The sequence below is a fragment of the Stegodyphus dumicola genome, chromosome 1 (assembly GCF_044657685.1).
Source record: "Stegodyphus dumicola isolate Sdum_Otavi_A_Nest chromosome 1, ASM4465768v1".
Lineage (NCBI taxonomy): Eukaryota > Metazoa > Arthropoda > Arachnida > Araneae > Eresidae > Stegodyphus > Stegodyphus dumicola.
Window position 1 is genome coordinate 66,101,505 of NC_140768.1, and position 15,431 is coordinate 66,116,935.

The 15,431-nt window shown below is 34.6% G+C and overlaps 1 protein-coding gene across 1 annotated transcript in view; it reads right to left on the reverse strand.

The window, feature by feature from the left end:
• Nucleotides 1-5,530: 5,530 nt before the first annotated feature.
• The window catches only part of LOC118202899 (glucose dehydrogenase [FAD, quinone]-like), a 184,538-nt gene continuing 174,637 nt past the window's right edge, over nucleotides 5,531-15,431 (reverse strand). Inside the window, exons 10-11 of the mRNA XM_085815908.1 lie at nucleotides 12,790-13,012; nucleotides 5,531-10,207 (exon numbers count right to left, since the gene is read on the reverse strand). Coding sequence (XP_085672034.1) covers nucleotides 10,036-10,207; nucleotides 12,790-13,012 — 395 coding nt within the window. The 3' untranslated portion in view covers nucleotides 5,531-10,035. The remainder of the gene's footprint in view (nucleotides 10,208-12,789; nucleotides 13,013-15,431) is intronic.

Below are 15,431 nucleotides of genomic sequence, written 5' to 3' on the forward strand. Positions count from 1 at the left end.
CATATGGAGAAATACTGATGTCTTTGGATCTAGGATTGCGTCGTAAATTTCAATGGCCATTTGTCATCGCTGCGGTTTCGCACCCAATAATTGGTGCAGACTTTCTGCAAAAATTTTCTCTGTTGGTCGACAAAAATCGACGCTTATTCGACTCCATCACACAATTGTCTGCGGTAGGTAGCATTGGAAATGCCACTAATTTTGGAATTAAATTAATTTCCGGTAATTGTCCTTTCCACAAACTACTTGAGCAATACCCTAACGTCATCCGCTCGGTAACTGGCAAACCTACTGCTGACCACTGTATTGGACACGTCATAGAGACTACTGGACCACCAATCTTTGCCAAAGCACGGCGGTTGAATCTGTCGGCCATCTAAAAGTTCATGGGCCAGTCCACTCCACATGGTCCCTAAGAAAAACGGCGACTGGCGTCCTTGTGGGGATTATCGACGTCTTAATTCAGTTACTTTGCCTGATAGATCTCCGATTCCTCATATTCAGGACTGCATGTAAGTCTTGGAAGGCAAAAATATTTTTTGTACGTTAGATTTGACTCGTGCTTACCACCAGATCCCTGTCAATCCACCTGATATACCAAAAACTGCTGTAATAACACCTTTTGGATTATTCGAATTTCCTGTCATGACTTTCGGGTTATGTAACGCTGCGCAAACGTTTCAGCGCTTCATTAATGAAGTCCTTCGAGATTTAGATTTTTGTGTCCCATATATCGATGACATTCTGGTAGCCTCGACAACTGAAAACCAGCACCTTGAACACCTTTGCATAGTCCTTGGCCGATTTCAGTCTTATGGTGTAGTCATTAATCCATCAAAATGTGTTTTCGGGAAATCTAAAGTGTCATTTCTTGTCACGAAGTTTCTTCGGAGGGCGTTCGCCCACTTAGTGACAGAGTCACTGCAATTCAAAATTTCCCAGAGCCAAAAACTGTTCAGGAGCTGCGTCGTTTTCTGGCCATGTTAAATTTTTATCGTCGCTTTCTTCCTCATGCCGCTGAAAAGCAGGCACCTTTGCACACATATTTGGTTGGGAGTAAAAAGAAAGATACGCGGCCAATCATTTGGTTTGATGATGCCCGTACAGCCTTTGTACAATGTAAGAATGACTTAGCGTCGGCAACAGCTCTTAGCTATCCTTCTAAGCACCCTTTAGCATTAATGGTTGACGCGTCTAATACGGCCATGGGTGCGGTTTTGCAGCAACTGGTAGACAGAGCATGGAAGCCTCTCGCTTTATTCTCGAAAAAATTTTCTGCAGCGCAATCAAAATACAGCACGTACGACCGCGAACTTCTTAGTGCGTATGAGGCTGTTAAACATTTTCGTCATATGGTAGAAGGTCGTGTGTTTTCTATCTATGCCGACCACAAGCCGCTAATTTTCGCTTTTCGACAAAAGCCTGACAAGGCTTCTCCCAGGCAAATGCGTCATCTTGATTACATAGCGCAGTTTACAACCGATTTTAAGCATGTAGAAGGCCCTCAAAATATAGTTGCTGTGTCCAGAATTGAAGAGATTCATTTGCCATCAACAACAGATTTCTCCGCCATTGCTGAATGCCAGAAACAGGACCCAGAGTTGCAACATCTTTTGTCTGACAAGTCTTCTCATGGACTTAATTTAGTACCTATGCAGTTAGAACCAGATCTTTCACTGTACTGCGATGTGCAAGGTAATGTGGTGCGGCCATACATTCCACTGAAATTCCGGCATGGTATTTTTAGCGGCCTCCATAATTTATCCCATCCTTGGATCCGTCGTTAATTCAACAGTTAATTCGACAGTGATTCAACAGTGTTTTGTATGGCCTGGTATGCAGGACATCGCTGCATGGACGAGGTCATGTACAGACTGTCAAAAATCAAAAAGTCACAGGCACACTCGAACTCCATGTCAACGCGTTGAGTTACCATCTGCTCGCTTTAGCCATGTACATATCGATTTGGTTGGATCCTTACCCCCATCACTAGGCTATACATATCTTCTTACGTGTGTCGACAGATACACACGTTCGCCAGAGGCTATCCCTATTGTAGATATGTCAGCCGACACTGTGGCAAAAACCACTTTTTCTGTATGGATTACACGGTTTGGCGTACCCGAGTACGTTACCACGGACCAAGGGCGGCAGTTCGAATCTCAATTATTTACTGCATTAACAAAATTCTTGGGAACTAAAAAGATCCGTACATCACCGTACCACCCGAATTCCAATGGACTTGTTGAGAGGTTCCATCGCTCTCTTAAACAGGCCATTAGATGCCATACTGCTATTCACTGGGTTGATGTACTTCCTACTGTGTTGTTAGGACTCAGAACGGGGCTATCAAAGAGGACCTGGGTTCTTCAAGTGCTGAAATGGTTTATGGTACCAATTTACGTTTACCGGGAGATTTTATAAATCCCGCATAAAACTCACCCAATGTCCAGCCCCATGCATTCCTCAAACAATTGCGTGAACCCTAAGCCCACAAGCATACATTCTTCAAGACCTGCGTTTGTGCCTAAAGAACTCGCTACATCCTCACATGTGTTCTTACGGTGTGATGCATCAAAAAAGTCCTTGGAGCCTACCTATACAGGCCCACACCTAGTTCTAAGTCGCACATCCAAGAACTATCGGATACTAATCGGCGACAAAGAGACAGTGGTGAGCCTTGATCGTCTCAAACCAGCCTTTATCTTAGCACCACAAACTGTCAAGACTGGTACATCAGTCCCACCTCCTTCGAAGGCACCTTCATCTATTGGGTCTACACCAACATCTGCTACTACGTCAGTTCCTGTGCCTGGATCCCAGAAAACAGGTGCTCCTCAGTATACATGTTCCGGACGTAGAGTCCGATTTAATACTCGGTACCTTTAATTCGTTGCCACTGGAGGGGGAGTAGTGTGGCGACTCTGTAAACATGTGTTGTACTCACCAACCGCGCGCCGTTATCACTAACTGTAACCGAAGGTGATTTCGGCGGCACACAGTCACGTCTCGTCGTCGGTGCGGTTGGTCGCTCGTTTTCCTCCAACGTGACTGTCTATCGACTGTAGTAATTAAGTTTTAATATTATGATGTGATTAAATGTTTTTGTTATCAAAAATTGGCTCTTATGGCATGTTATGAACTCATCCTTAAAAGCACTGGCAAATTCCAATACGCATAGTTTGTTGTTGCACACAGCCGCAACCACGTGCAACAATGCGCTTTGCATAGCATTGTGTTTAATGTTCTTACTAGTTTGCAGTGTAATTACTGAATAGTAATGACTGTATTCTGTGATAAAGTAAAGCGCTGTACGAGTATTTTTGTATTCCTTTTGGTAAAATAAATTTGATCAATTTGTCATCGATTCTGTGTGCATTCAATGCATTACGAACTAGTAGCACAGAAGAATTTTTTGTGCCAGGAGTGGGGTTGAATGCCAATGACAAAAGCGAAAAAGTAGCAACTAAGACAGTTGCTACTTTTTGTATGTAGTATTTTTGTATATTTTGGCCGCCTTTGCTGCTTTAAAAGAAGAGATGAAAACGAGACAAGATGAATGAAACCGTTAACTAACACCGTCGAAGGAGAGATGGAACCTACTCCAAGGAAGTTGGCAGTTTAAAGAAGACCATAACGACAGCTGGTCACTATTCTAACACCTTTAAATTTGAATATAAGTCGTCCCGCTCATCTCTAAAGCTATACACATATGAAGAAAGACAAGGCAAGTGTACAAGAGACAGTACACCATAGTGACAAAAGTAAATGGATGGGATTCCGAAGCTAAGGCCTGCTATCTCGTCGCTTCTATAAGAGCAGACGCAACAGATGTCCTCCAAACTCTACCCGAAAACTAGAGGCTAGACTTCTGGACAGCCAACCATACTTACAACTAGGGAAAATCAATGCCATACTAAAACTATAGTTTCAATAAATAACATAAAACAAATAAAATGTTAAACCAGTAAATAATTCCATAAAGTTACATATTTATATACAAATGTGACCATAACTTAGTATAGTATTTACATTATATACACTATGGGACTACGTACTATGGACATAGTAAGGGGCTAGCCTGTCGTAATGAATGACTTTAGGATTAGAATTTGATAATAACTTACAAATCTGACATGAAGAAAAATACTTTCTCCTAAACTACAGCCACCTTAGGACGGCGCTTACACAGTCCTAAACAGGCTGAACGATATCTAGTTCGGATCTGTAAGTCATCAAATTCTAAGCCTAAAGTCGTTCATTACGATAGGCCTAGTCCCTTACTATGGCCATAGTATGTAGTCCCCATATAATGTAAATAATATACTAAGACCATAATCATATTTGTAAATTTATTTATTGGTTTAGCATTTTATTTGTTTTATGTCATTGATTGAAACTAGTTATTTTGTTTTAGTATTGCAAACTTGTTTTAGTATTGCATTGATTTCCCTTAATTGTAAGTATGGCTGCCTCTCCAGGGATTCTAGTGCTCGGGACGTGCAGTCCTTGGAAAGGGGTACTGTTACTAATTTTGTACATATATGGATCATTTTGTGAAATCTATATAAAATTGCTATTTTTTCTGTATAATATAACACAAAAAGTTTGAAACAAACGATGCTCTGTCGGAAAAATAAGAATTCAAGGGGAAGTTTATTTCACATTGAGTAAACGCCCATCTCGCTAATTTGGCGAGATATTGCCAAGCTGGCAGCAGTTTTGGCGACTAATTTTTTTCGCCAAACCTGGCGACCATTTTGGCCGGGTCTCTGCATAACTGTAATGGGTATGGTAACTGAATAACTGTAATTGAAACCGTATCCGGTCCTTATATGGCTTCAATAATTTCGAGAAGCATAGAAAGGTCTAGAGCAGCGGTTCTCAACCTTTTGACCGCCACTACAAAGTACTACTACCGCGACCACCACTCTAGAACAAAGCTCAGATCGCAAAAATTTACGAGTGTTAGAGAAAAAATCTCAATCAGAATGTTAGGGTTTTAATGTTTGAATTTAATAGTTAAAAATACTTTGAGTAGCACCTATTTTTCTCTTGCATACCACCGGTTGAGAACCCCTGGTCTAGAGATTTCTCTGTGGCCAGAGGAAAACTATATAAAACCGGAGAGACAACCAATTTCTCAATTGTCAGTAGATCTGAAGTCGGAAGACTACGATATCCGAGAGAGCTTCGGCTTTTAGATGAGCTTTGCATTGCGTTGTGTTTTACGTTCTTAATAGTTTGAAGTTTAATTAATGAAGTGTACTCTGTGATACTGTGAAGTACGAGTGTTTTTGCGGAAAATTCCAGAACTATGAAGTGTTTCTTTTTGGTAAAATATTTTTATCAAGCTGTCATCAGTTCTGTATGCATTCAGTATATTAGGAATCCGTACGACGCAACAATATGAAATTACCGCAGCTGTTTTGCTTCATGCTTCACAAAGAAAACTTCGAAAATCAAAAATTTTGTTTGCTTGAGTGAATGATGTTCAACGTCAAAATAAAAAAGAAAATACATAAAAAATAATATATGAATTTTATTTACATTTATTTTCATACATCAGTTTGCATAATAAAGTTACTTTCCAAACAGTTTTTAAAAAAGACATAATCCAGTGTTCCAAATAACCATTTCACCCGAAGTTTATTACCCGATTTCACAACATGAAAACATGAAATCATGAAACATGAAATCAAGAACGTCATGAAAAGAATTTGTAGACTAAATGAATGAATATATAGCCCAACAAGTTTCAGATTGGAAATATTTCAGTCAGGTACAGTGAACAGTAAAATAAACGAGCCGCTGCAAATCAAGGATTTTAATTTACAGCAGCCTATGAAATATACATATATATATAATCTATATTATGGACAATATTCACACACAATAAACACAAAATAAATAAATATATTTACAGTTCCTTCAAAGTATTACTTACAGGATAATACAACATGGCAACATTGTAAACTAGCCTTTGGTTTTTGGCTACCAAGCTTCAAAAATTTATTAATTAATTTATAGTTAACGTTACATAAAGAATTATCAGTACCGATATCGTAAATGCGCAAATGCTTATTTAAAGCGCACATACGCAAAAGAACTGGTGTTCCAAAAGAGTTAATAGAAGTAATCTTTGAACGACTTTATAAAAAGTTACACAAAGCACAGTCCTAAAATTTTCAAAGCGTTTAAAATTATTTTCGCATAACTTCGCAATGAATTCCGTACACTGCTTAGGTTTAAATATTTATTTTCTAAACCAATTAATTCTTGAAACTTAAGTAATAATAAACGTAAAATAAAATTTTCAAAACTTGGAAAAATAAAATGTAACATAATGTTGAAGTGGGTCCATTAACTTAAAAAGTAGAAATTCCGCGGACTTGCAAAGCCACAAGTTTTTGATAGCATATGACTATCACTATGTTCTGGGAAGCCTGGAACTAACGAACTGAGCCGAGATTTGGTTTTAATAGGAGAAAATTAATATTTATCCAGTAATCGTTTTTTTCTCGAAAATAAAATATGTTCTCTGCGCTGTGCATTGAATGGGGAGGATATCATTTTATGAATGGGTTCATTATTCATGTGCGGAAGGAACAACATTTAAATTTTATTAAATGATAATGGATTTCAATATAAGTGACATTAGTACAAATTTCTAAGGAAGTTTCAGCAGTGTTCATTATAGAAATCATATTTGTTTTATGTTCAAATGACAGATGAAAACTGTTCTATTGCAAAATGCAACCAGTATTAAAAAAGCAAAAATAAGAAGGCAGTTCGACATATTAGTCTAATTATTCTATTAAACTAAGCTCAGTGGCGTAACAGCCCTAATGGGTCAAGGCCTGCAGTGCCCGAAATCTGCTTTCTGGACCGTGGGCTCCGGGGTGCGTAAGCATATGCCGTGAACAAGGGGTCTTGATCCAGTCCTTCTTGAGATAAGAAGAGCTGAACCAATTAAATTCAGCAGTTGAAAGCACTTAAAAATACTAAACTTAAGAAATGTAAAGTCAGCAAAAGAATTAAAGAAACTGTGACCTTATCAATAGTATAACCATTAGAATTAATCAATAATGAGAGAGTGTGACCAAAGAAATAACTGTAGATATATGACTGGACCCGAAGCTTCTGAAATTACAGTTTAAAAGCAAATTAATATATTTCACCTACAGTACATGTTTTTAATATTTTAGCTTACTAATTTTATTTCTTTAGCGTTATTACACCTTTTGTACTATTTTTGCGTCTGCCAGAAACAATCTTGAAATCATTGTCATATATTATATTAGAAATTATCAACGCAGCCATACTGCGTAAGGTTTTTCTTAATCCCAATTTGCGTCCCTTCGTGGTGTAATTACCAAGCATGTCCAGCTAGCATCGAAAGGTCTGGAGTTCGAGTTCTCGCGAAGACAGTACACATTTTCGAGTCTTCTGCCAAAATAAAATGCTTAATGGCAAGTGGTTACAGGTGGCTACAAGTGACGCCCGAAGAAAAAGGGGATGGAAGATAATTCTTTACCAATACGGTTGGCGATTGGGTTCCAACCTCTCCAGTCGGACTCTAAGTGGGGAGAATGCAAAGATTTTCTCCATCCTTATCGCATTTCGTGTAAACGTTCGGCTAACATCGAAAACTTCTGGAGGTCGAGTTTCGGTGTTCTGAGTTCCGTTTTTCATGTCTCTTGCTCCAATCTAAAATGTGCAGTGGCCTCTACAATTGGTTCCAGAGCTAAAAGGTGGTAGAAAATAATTCACTGCTAGGATTGGCGATTGGGTCCGCCCTCTTCAATCGTCCTTTTAAGCAGGGAAGATTTTTCTCTATCCTTATTACGCGTCTTCGTGATGTACATGCAAAGCACGTTCGGCCTGATAGCCTACACAACTATACCGACCAACTTTATAAAGATGGTTATGGTTAAGGAAAACACTGAGATAAACGAAGAATTTCGGCATTATTATAAAAATTATTCATTTGTGATCATTAAAATTTGCATATTCTGGAAACTTGAACAAAGAATGATTACCTTAGGAAAATTATATCGCTATTTATCTATTATAATAATAATGTTTGTTCCATACATATTTAAATTAAAAAAAAAGAATGAATCATCTTTCACCATATTTTACCAGTTCATGCATCCTTTACATACTAATGCTAAGAAAATTTAAGTTACAAGTAACAATTAAAAAGTTTAATCAATTCAGTGCTACTTTTAATAAAATAACAAAATATATTTTTATATCAGTGCTAACAGTATTTCATAGATTGATTAAAATGTTTTAAACAGAAATACAATTTTATTGAATTCCATTCTTTATTATCTGTTTTTCTACTTTAATATAGTTGATCCTTTCACAAACGGGAAATAAGGCGCCGGCACCTCTCATTGTTCAATATCCCCATATGCGTCTCATTTTTTCAAAACGTCACTTTTGGCAATGTACCTTTAATAACTTTAACCGAAGGCTTGGCAATAAAACTGACGTTATATGAAACACAGCTTGTATGCTACGTGTTTCGCTCACTGTATTCTTAGGAAAAAGTTAGTTTCAGAAAACTGTTAAAAAAGTTTAAGAGAACGTATATTTATAATAGTGTGTTTCAGTCAAACCGTGTATTTATCTAAAGCCCGCGTTGTGGCGTGAGAAATCGTCTTGCTACCTTCATTTACATCAAAGCTGTTTTATGTGGTAAAATGTATAATGATGATATACTATGTACTCCTAAAACTAGGCGCAATAAACGAAAATACCTCGCAATACATGTGCACTCGTTTTTTGACAGTAAAATTGCATAATAGATATAAGTATATCCTGCGTACATGCATATATTATGCATGCATTAATGTAGGTGACTTTCTTAATGCTTTTGATATTAAGATGCGCATCTGAGCACTTTTCAAAGAATATTAAACCTCCAAAATTTACCAACATGCTTATTAAAACATTTCGTGATGAATAGAGTCATTCATTTCAAACTCACGTCGTTCAAGGATCAACTATATCTTCAAAATTACGACTCTTTTCTTCCATTACTCAACTTGGAACTTGATCAGCTATTATGTTTTTCCTATTCTTATTTAAATCATTTTTATGCGTATCTTAAAATACTCGTCAGACGTTTTGCATTTCTATTTCTTTTAATCTAAATAACTTCAGGAATTTTAGTTTAAACTGGGTCGATTTTTCAGCGATGTAAGTAGTTTAAAAGTATGTTAAAACAGTAATTTAGTTTGTAATAAATAGCTTTAATAATTAAATAACTAATTTAATTTCAATACAAAGTATCAAAATTTCTTCATATCCTGTAAGTGCAAATAATTTTACTTTAAATTTCCAAAATCTAAAGTTAATTTGAACATACTAGATCAGCTTCACAGTAATTTTAAATTGATCATAATGAAGAAATATAATGAAATGGAAAGAGTATAATTTGTGTCACTGTTACAGAGGAATTACAGAAGAATGTCAGTTATCCTTTTAAAGTTTATGGCGCACGTGAATATTCATAACCTTAAGTATGCATACTTTTTATAGAACCATTGCGGTGAATAAAAGAAATCTACCAGTAATAACCTCTCGGCTTGAAAGCAGATACCTATTTACAAGTGATTGGCATCATTAAAGAATTCATTTCACAGGAGCTTATCAAAAGCTGTTGGCGTTATGATCAACACATCTCATCCTATCTTCAGCAAACAACTATCACTGTGGCAATATACCGCAGCATCATGCATGAATATGAAATTATTTATATGAAGACTGTTAACTTTTTTTCGTCCATGTTTCAAGTCAAAGCAAACACATAAGAAACCTGAATATTACTGCCAATTTTGGCAGCATTAATTGTTCATTTCATAGCTATATCTGTACAGAATCTTGTATTGCACATTCTATGTAGAATCCCTGCAGAAAAATGGCTTTAATTCTGTAAAAGTTTCAAGCATACGAAGATTGTGCTTTCATGACTAAATCTATGAATTTTATAACTTAATAAAACTAAATAACTTCCCATCATCACCGCTTCTTCTTCTTCTTTTTGTCTTTACGCTTAATAACTGTCTTTACACCTTTAATCATGTCTGCCGCTTTCTCTCCAATCATGATGATAGGAGCATTTGTATTTCCTGACACAATAGTCGGCATAATAGATCCATCCACTACACGAAGGCCATGCACACCCTTCACCCTAGAAAAGAATATACTAACGTAAGGAATAACTCAGATAAAATAAGTTAAGAAACTGTAATATATATCTGAAAAGATCTAAATTAATTGCGTAATTGCGATACAAAATCTAAATAAAGCATAAAAGTCTATTCCTTCACTTTTCAGCTGTTTAGAAACATTTTTCTATCTGACAACAAATAATTTTAATAACCAAGCTGGTATTAAGTAAAATTCACACTTTTGAAGAACTCAGCAGTGGTATACATTTAAAAGTTAAAGGAATTAAACTTCAATTAAATTGCAAAACTCTTACGTGACTTGATCACATTTCGACTTCACCTTTATGGAACTGGCAGTGTATTTCCTACAGACTATTAACATTTCACCATGTTGTAAAACTAAGAAAGACACGATGAATCATACCTAAATTTTAGTCAATTTTTAGGAGAAGAAAAGATGCTGAATATAACCATAGTTTTTAAATGTGTAATGTTCACAAATAGTAAAATTATATAAAAAATGTGATTTTTTTTTAGAAAAAATTCTCCTATTTGGATAGCATTATTTGCATATAAAATAACTAGTTGTCTAATGTTAATTGAAAGTTGTATTTCGAAGCCGTGGTTTTTAATAACTATTAAATAAAATCAAATACATCAAGATAAAAATATTTATAATCTGATATTAAATTTAAGATAATTTTGTAAATTTCTATAACTAGCTTAATTAATTTGATTGTAATGTTGTTTTGGTTATTGTTTTAACTACTTATTTGTTTACCTTTGCATTTAAGGTAAGAGTTTTAGGTTTATATATTGTGTAATTGATTTTGTGATCACATGTTTTACATACAAGTGTTTTCTTCTTGTATAGAACTGTAGTTTTTTCAGTTTTGAATCCAATAGGATTCAGAGTGTTAAATAGCTCAACTGTAACACAAGATATGGGCTAAAGCATTCCTGATGGGCTTTAGTGGCAAATTTGTCGCATAGTCGGTGAACTTGGAAATGTTTCGCCAATTTGATGACTCTCCGGAAGTTTCGTGAAAGCACATTTTAGAAACTAAGATCGATTTTTCAAAAGCTTTCAGACCCTTCTGCAACACTGCATAAATACGGCTCCGACAGCCAAGAGTAGTGTTTTATTTTCAGGAATTATTTTAGACCTAATGTAAAAATCGATTCTTCAGTTATCTGATGAACTTTTATGTATATTTCTCAGTGCCACTGACATGACTTGCATCTCCATTCCTTCTCGGATGTTAACTTTCAAACAGGTCACATGTTTTTTTTTTTACCTGTCCCATATCCCTTCAACAATAGTTGTATTTTTTTGGCCCCTCATATGATGAGATGCTTTGTTTTTCAACTGGTAAAAAAATAAAATAATAATAGTAATAATAAATTTAAAGTTGCTCACTGTTTTCATTGATCTTCTGGTTACTGGTTTGATGCCCAGACGTGAATTTGGGTATTTTAACCTACGAGGTCTATCAGCCTAAAGGAGAAGGATACTAAAGAAGACATTTTGGGAAACTGTCTTGTACTTATGTTATGCGTGGTAAAAATTAATTATCATACGTCTCTTTATGCTTATATTTTTTCCGTTCTAGCAAGACAAATGGTCTCTCTGGATATGAATTATATATACATGTATAAAATTATTCCTTCTAGAGGGACTTCGTCTGAAGATTTGATACTGTCATGTTGCCAAACAAGGCATAGTGTAATACTGAGTAAGTGCCAGCCTATGAAGGTTACATGCTCGTAAATATCTATAATAAAGAATGTTAGTTAAAAAGCATTTTAGTGTTTATTCTGTGAGTGTTTACGATATTTCTTATGCTCTAAAGATACTTTACATCACATGTGTGTTCTTCTTGACTATTTACAGATATCTACTTTGCTGTATAATTTTACTAAATAAATTTTCAGCTTCTTCCTGTTTATCAGAAGTGATTATTTAAAGAGAAATCCAGGAAACCCTAGATATCCACCAACAATATCGATTTCTATAATTGATTCAACAATTAAAATTTAATAGATAAATATTTTTGTTTCCCAGATAAAGAGGGAAATATATGTGTACTTAACATCTATAGAGCAATTAAGTAAACCAAAATTAATACTCATGTTTATCTCCGAATCAAATATCCGTGATCAAATACTCATGTTTATCTTCGAATGTCATCAAGTTTTTAACTCACATTTCATTGAACACCGTTTAACAGGGTAAATATGCAGGCTCAGATACGACCTAAGCTGATATTGTTAATAATTTTTAGATTTTATTTTTTGCTTGAGGTATCATAATAACTGGGAAAGCAAAAATGGATGTTGCCTCTCAGTGGAACGGCTGAATTAACGCAATTAAGAAATATCTGAGATCGAAGCTAATAAATCGATATGTTAAGCTTAATTATGAGCATATAATTTCAAGATGTTAAAATCTGAGTATTAAAATAGAAAATTATAAATAGATTTTGAACATATTCCACATACAAAAATATATCTTATCTTTGTATTTATTTCATTATATATGATAAATTTATTGAGAAATAAGAAGTGGTTTTAAATAAGTAAAAAAACAAAGAGAAAATACCTGAGTTGTGGATCGACGACTGCAGTTGGATCATCTGGTGCGCCCATTTTGCATGTTCCCACTGGATGATAGATAGTAGACGTGAACGTTCGAGCTACGCAAGCTAAATACTCATCACTATATTTGACATAAATTTCACAACCAGGAAATGTTGTTTCAAATCGGTGGCCTCCATATTTTTTGAAAGGCGGCGAGTCACCAAATGCAAGGCATATCTTCATTGCTACAAGACGAAAAGACAGAGTTAATTATCGAATTAATGAAGCTGAATAATTCATTCAATGCTTTCTTTTTACTTCAATTAAAAATCTCATAATTTTACAAATTATAATTATTTAACTATACATACAATAAATTATTCTTCATTTTCATTGAGAATTGCAATCACGACAGGAAAATTTAAAAAAATATTAATTTAGTTTAAATATCAAGCTGAATAACAATAAAAAAAATCTGATGTGTACACCACATGACTTCCTTGTACGGAATATTAAATTATACGCATTTTTTCTTGCATTTCATTTAAACTTATTAGATTGAATTAAACCTACTTCGCCGACACCGCATAAACCACAACAGAATAAATGCATTCTTTAAAATTCACTTTGTTTACCATAGCGACACTCTGGCGCTAGGTTTACTTAACAGTATTATATTTCGTTCATATTATAACTCAGAATGCACAAAATTTATATCATTTAAAGAATTATCTAATCGTTGTTTTATTCAAATACTATAATAAAGCTAGAACGATGTATAAAAGAAATTAAGAAAACGAAACAAAAAAGAAACGGTTTTTCACAGACGATTGAGTATTTCTCATTCAATTAATTCAGTTTTTACTTCGCGACAAGGCAAAAATACATAAAAACCTCAAAATATCTGTATTAAAAATTACGAAGTAAATCTTAAACGCTCATTTCCTCGAAAAAATTCCAGAAAGTATTAAGCATGATTTAAATAATAAATGAAAGGCGTTATCTTTGTTTTTGCGAAGCTAAGTTTCTCTAGATTGGCAACAAATCCGCTATCCTGCTGTTTCAAATGTAAACAAGAGCAATGGCCGCCATCAAAAACAGTATTAGGCTTAGCGGCACTTAAACAATTTTAAAATTGTTGATAATTCTAAAAATATTGTATACAGATTTACTAAAGCATAAAAACCTTAACCGGAAGATAAGAACAACATAATTCAATCATTTTTAAAACAAAAAATGTACAATTTACAAACATATAAGAGTAAAGCAACTGAGATCACTGAGCCGGGTAACATAGTGGATATATATATAAATATATTTATATACGTTTGGAGCGGCCGATTGCAACCAAAATACGAGGTGCACATCTACATGTTATTTGATTAACATTGTATATTATTTCTTAATTTTGCAATAATATGGCTAACTAGTACAGTGTGAATTGTAATCAAGATATAGAGCTACTGTATTTGCAGTAATTGTTCAATATGTCTGTATAAGTATAAGTTCAATATGTCTGCATAAGTATGAGGTTATGTGACTTTAATGCTTTTATATTTTGTAAATTTTGTACATGTATATAATAGAATCACAATGTAATGTATCCAATGTAAAATGCAATTCTAGCCGAGTTTGTACTTTTGTAGCTTATAGTACTAGAGTGTAAAGTTTCGTAGGCATTGTATTGTACTCGAAATTGTGCGATAGAAAAATGATCTAATATTATCGTATTATATTTATAACCAGGTTTACTATGTCTTGCATTTATATAGGATATTTTATGTCTTGCATTAATATATTCTTCTATGTCTTGCATTTATATATGATATTGTTACAATGTATAGTACTCAGTGTAAAATGTAGTGTGGTCTAGTGTAAAACATTGTAGTAGTATTGTAGTGTAAAGGAATTATAGCAACATTGTCCATGTTAAAGTAGTGTAGTATAGTTAGCAGCGTAGTAGTTAAAATAGAACTTGAGTTAACAACCAGGCAGTTATAGATACTAAAAACCTATGTAAAATAGTGAGTGATTATGAAACCTAAGATTTTGAAATAATAAATGCTGTCGGATCAGCGAGTCATGATTAGATAGCATCTGCCAAGTGGAAACAAATACCGTAAGGCTTACTATAGTTAAGGGCGGCAGTCCATTTGAGCAGCGTTCAGCAGTCCTATATACAAAATTTCAACGTTCTGATGATACTCGTTTTTGAGTTATGCGAGATACGTTTGTACGCACGTACGTACATGCGTTCGTACAGACTCCACGAAAAATTCTCTTCATAATTCATTTTAAAGCAGTTTTATAATTTTTTTGGAGGTAAAGAGTGTTTTTTTCCGTCCTTACGTACAGATATCACGGAAATACATCGTTAAATTGCATTTGAAAGAGGCCAAAATGGGATATTTTCGTTGAAATATGCTGCCTGAAACTTTTCGCGATTACAATACTTCCTTTTTACTTACAAGGAAGTGACAAAGTCCAACATTAAGAATCAGCGTAAGTTTGTAAAAATATTTTGTAGTACTAGTTTCGATAGTTTTTGAACTACCTTCATCAGTTGCCAAGTGCAAATGAACCAAATAAAGGACTTATTTTTCTTTACCCTTTATTTGGTTTATTTGCATTTGGCAGCTGAATAAGGTAGTTTAAAAGCTATTG